A 4943-nucleotide genomic window follows, 5' to 3' on the forward strand; every position below is an offset into this window, starting at 1 on the left:
TAATTAATAACTTCTATCTGTTGCTACTATTTTTTAGTTTTGTCTCATTATTAATTTATTGAATTCATGGCTGGGCACGAAAAAACAATGATATTTAGTTCAGAAGCAATTTCACCAACAAAATTTTTTTTGCGATGCAAAACTAAAATCTGCTGGAATTGAATTTAAAGTTTTTAAGACAAATTGGTAAACATGTCCAGCAATTGTTAAACAGCGTACAAAAAATCAGCGAAAAAGGATCCGAATCAATTGATTAATCTGATTTGAAAACTCATACAAATAATTTAAAAATTAATTCAATACATTACATTGCATTATTCATTATAGTACAATCACACATAATTGTGGTTTCTGCTATTCGCAGAGGATCCATGAAAGTCTATTCATCATGTCTAAGCGTAGTCCGTTTTTTGTTATGGTCAAAACTTATTCACATACGCTCAAATATTTTGGGAAAGGAAATCGTTTAGCCAGGTGTTATTTAGCAAAAAGGTAGGCATTTTCCTTATACACATCTGTCATTTCTCGTCTCATGTTCTCGATTTCGTTAGAGAGCCCCGAAAAATCTTCCCCTATGAAGTAGTTGATCATTTTGAACCCCAACCTACTCAGAACAGTGCACACATACTCAAGCGGGACTACATGAGGGGGGCCCGTGTCCATAGTGTGCTCGTACAGAGCACACAGGTACCTAAAAAGACAACGAGGTACATTTTTGAGAATCGCACTTTTTTTAACTAGTTTTTGTTTCCCGAGAAAAACCACCTCATAAAATGTTTAATTCAAAAGAGGGAATTATTGTTTACAAGTTGATTGAGATCTATAAATAACTGGTTAAAATGTTACTACTACAAATGTAGTTTTACATTTTTGTTAACGGATGATCCTTCAACAAAAGCTGAGTGAGTCATAAAATGTCAACTAGTTTTTTTTAAGTCTTAATCAATTAGTAAACAACAAGTAATTAAAAAGAGGTAATTTTTTAAGATAAAAATTAGTTACAAATATCAAGGATCTGCATTAGGAAGCCAAACTGTGCACTGGATAGATGAACAGTTGGGTGTCTTTAGGTCACTGCAGCTCAAAGACAAATCTTTCAAAATGCTCCAAAATATGAGTGGTTATATTTTGGTTATATATATTTTGCCGGCACATTACGGAAGAATCTAGCTAGTTGTTCCAGAATCAGCAACTTGGGAGCGGATTCCGCAAAATTGTAATCTATGAAGTAATGATCACATATTTGTTAATGAATTCCATAAATTGTTCAGAATTTTGCAGTTTTTGTTTCAGATTTTGCATTTATGACTGTTTTTGGAGGATTTTTTTAGCGATACAAAGTTTTATGTGTTTTAGCTATTTGTTTGTGGAATCCAAAATTGCGAAGATTATTTAAAAAAATGGCAATGCGGCGTATTCCGCGGCAAAACTGTTTTCAATTGTTGCAGAACTCTTTTACAACATACTCGGTTTGGCCTCGTAATTTTTAGTTTAGTTTGACGCATTTAGTTTGAACTTACTTTGAAGTATTTTTTTCCAAACTAGGTAATCTAGAACAAACAACCATCCAGTAAAATATTCAAACACTACGAGGAACTGATGCTTTTAACTACATTAAAACCTATTAACAATTAGTTTTATTTTCACTTTAGAAAATAAGCAAAGTGGCTGAGCTGCTTTCAAAGATGAACTTTTATAGGGAAACACGACAAACAGCCGCGGGATCTATTCAACTATATCCTTTTGCAAAAAGGGGGGTCGGTAAAAGGTACAATATTTACATATATTTCATCTTCAATTATTTATTTTTGGGTGTGGCGATTCGTTACCTGGTACCATGGGTGTAGTTAAAGAGATTGCAACCCCGTACTAAATACATTCTTTTACGATGATCTGAAATTAATTTGTTTTTATTTAAATTCAGGTCTCAAAAGGTTAAGAAATTTAAAAATTGCACCTTCGAGGCTTTAGGATTGAGTTAAATGAAACTGACAAACATGTAATTCTTATTCTTATGAGATTGCTAATCTTGATAGCTAAAACAAGTACGCGCAATCTAAATCCACAGAACGGCAAAAAAAATTCCTTAACTAAAAATTGATATTTCGTTCAGTTTTGGAGCTTTTTGTCGCGGAGTTTTTTTTCTTTTTTTTGTTGAAATTTTCCAATTATAACAAGACGCAAAATAACCATAGAAATTAGGAAACCTCCTTAATTAACCTATTTTATAAATCATAATTCTACTGAGAGACTTTACCCGAAAAATTTTCACTCAAAACTAGAGAGGTTTAAAAGGATAATTCAAATTAGTTGAATATTACTTAGTTGCAAATAGAATAAATTTAATCAGATACACAGTATCAATTTAACATAGAATGAAACACTTTTCTACAGAAAAGTTGGAAGAAGGTTTAGACAAACTATATCAAAACATAAATAGCGTGTGTCGTACTTAACACAATGATTCAAGTCGGTGTGAAGTGGCCTTGTAGACTACCACTAAGCAAGATGCTGCAAAAGATATCCTTAATGGTAAATAAGTACGAGATACCGAAGGTCACCTCACGACACTGAGAGCGATGAAAATTAATATAACTAAATCCAGTCTTTTGGAAGGACGAACAGAACTCCCCATTTATTAAAAACAAAATTATGGGAGATCATTCGCGTGGTTAAAAGAAGTCGCATTCAACCATGTGGGTCTCATTTTTTGTAAATTGTAAAAAATAAAATTAACACTAAGCCCATTTGTCAATTACATCCAAATAGGGTAAAAGTTATTACCTGTATTTTTTAAAATAACAATATATGGATTGCATCTGGAAACATCCATCCGGTCTATGGTACAAAATAACAAGGGTAGCAGGTTACTCTGCAAGTAGCACAGAATGCTCCGATCGTTGTCTTAAAAAATATAACAATTTTTTTTTCAATTTAGTGTCGTTTTTCTTCTGAGTAGTGTGATAAAAGGAACTGAATAATAAAACGCGTAAACATAACCAAATTTATTAGTAAGAAAGCAAATGGGACAAAAATTATCGAAGATAAATGACTCGAAAAAAATTATAAAACAAATTTAAAAAGTTCCAAGAAAGCGCTGAAAGATATTTTTATTCAAGTAAGACTAAATTCCTGTGTTTAAATTAAACTATTGTAAGCTAATATGCTATTAAAATAAGCTATAGTAAGCCTGCTAGCTCGCTTTACTCGTTCGAAATGAGACTAAAATTCAAAAATTTTAAGCCAGTTTTTCTCAATACTGGGACAATTTGTTGAAATTTTGTTAAATGTTGTTCAACTGAAACGGCTTTGAAATGATATATCACTTGACCCATTCCGATGATTTATTGTGGTATCCATTACGAGGCCAAACTGTGCACTGGATAGGAGCACAATTTTGTGTCTGTATGATCCTGGATTCCAGAGACAAGTCTTTAAACATGTTAAAATTTTGTCGGAACAATCAAAGAGAAGAAAAGAACAAAAGAAGAACAAAGGGAGCGTCCTTGTTGCAGAATCCGCTTACAATGCACAAAATGCACAGTTTGGCCTCGTAATGTCTGATTTTGCTTGGAAAACAAAAAAAGAGAAAAATGAAAAACACAAACGAATACTAATGGTCGGAACAATACAAAGTTTCAAACAGTGTCATCTGAAAATCATATGCTTCCACAAGGAGATGACTCCGCGCCTAATTTCAACAGCCAGTTGCGCGGCGCATAAGTTTTTGCTCAGGAACAAAAGTTTTGGGTTAAACCCAATTTTTAAGCTTTGAAATTACCTGATTATTGCGTCAGTACAACAAATTTGAAAACTATCAAAATGTGTCTCCAGCTTTAGACAAAAGTTTGTCATGGCCTAATTATTAAACGTGCCAATTTTCGCAACAATCTGACAACGTGAAGAAAAAATCCTGTAAAGTTTCACAAGTTGAAGAAAAAAAAAACACTGTTGATTTCTAGGCTGGGAACTATAATTCGAAAGACGCTAGTTTGCTATCATACAGAAAGAAACAAAATAAAACCGGGTACCAGCATAAATTTTCTGTCATCGATTTTGAAGGCCGGAGCAAAAAACTTTGATAATACCAGCCTCGAATAAATAAATTTGTCAGATAATAGTGTCATAATCCGATCCGTGTATATTATCCGATCCGGGTTTCCTACCTGCATTTTGGTACTTTGCATATGAACTGTTGAATGACTTGAAAGTAAGCGTCGCGCATGTGGGGCTCCAGGGCTATCAGACACCCCTTGTCAATCACAGCTTCCATTTGGACTGTAGGGTCGATGAGGTGTTTGGGGGAGAACTCGAACACATCTCCACAATATATCTGTTTAGAGACCATTTTCTCAAGTACAAAGTCGAGAAAAAAATAAAAACATGATTTTGGAACATTTACCATATTATAGCCCGGCTCGAGAGCAAATTAAATTGAACTACAAAAAAAAGCTATCATTCTGAGAACAACAAACAGTTGATATTGATTATGTATTGAACAATTTTTCGACAATTTTTTTGTGCAATTTTTCAATTTATATACACTTTGGTCCCTGGATTGTGTTATTTGCGTTTTTGAACACTTTTCCGAAGCCTGCAACTTGCTGTTCTTCCAATTCCAGATTTTGCTCTCGGGAAAGAAGGCAAATTGATTTCTCGTTGGCTTCTACGTCTGAAAACAACAGATGTCAACATAGGATAATCCTTTTGAGCTATAAAGATTTTTGGCGAGTATTTCTTGAAGCAAATCTCACATACCCGTAAAAAAAACCTCGTTTAAACACTTGAAAGACCCTATTTTGACAAATTATGGACCTCCATTTTGAACTTTTTCTTAAGAAATATTTCACTTATAAATTGCGTTTATTTGACGCACGCTCCTCCCTCCCGAAAATGAGTAGAAATTTACTCCAAAAGCGCGTTTGGAAAAAATAGGGTTGTAG

The 4943-nt window shown here is 33.6% G+C and overlaps 1 protein-coding gene across 1 annotated transcript; it reads right to left on the bottom strand.

Moving 5' to 3' along the window:
- Positions 1 to 347: 347 nt before the first annotated feature.
- On the bottom strand, positions 348 to 4348 carry LOC134854881 (uncharacterized). Its single transcript, XM_063871239.1, has 2 exons — positions 4167 to 4348; positions 348 to 691 (listed from the first exon to the last, which is right to left on the bottom strand). Exons 1-2 carry the CDS (start codon positions 4346 to 4348, stop codon positions 478 to 480), a joined length of 396 nt encoding a protein of 131 aa, XP_063727309.1. The 3' UTR covers positions 348 to 477.
- Positions 4349 to 4943: the final 595 nt, after the last annotated feature.

This window comes from Symsagittifera roscoffensis, chromosome 9 (genome assembly GCF_963678635.1).
Source record: "Symsagittifera roscoffensis chromosome 9, txSymRosc1.1, whole genome shotgun sequence".
Lineage (NCBI taxonomy): Eukaryota > Metazoa > Xenacoelomorpha > Acoela > Convolutidae > Symsagittifera > Symsagittifera roscoffensis.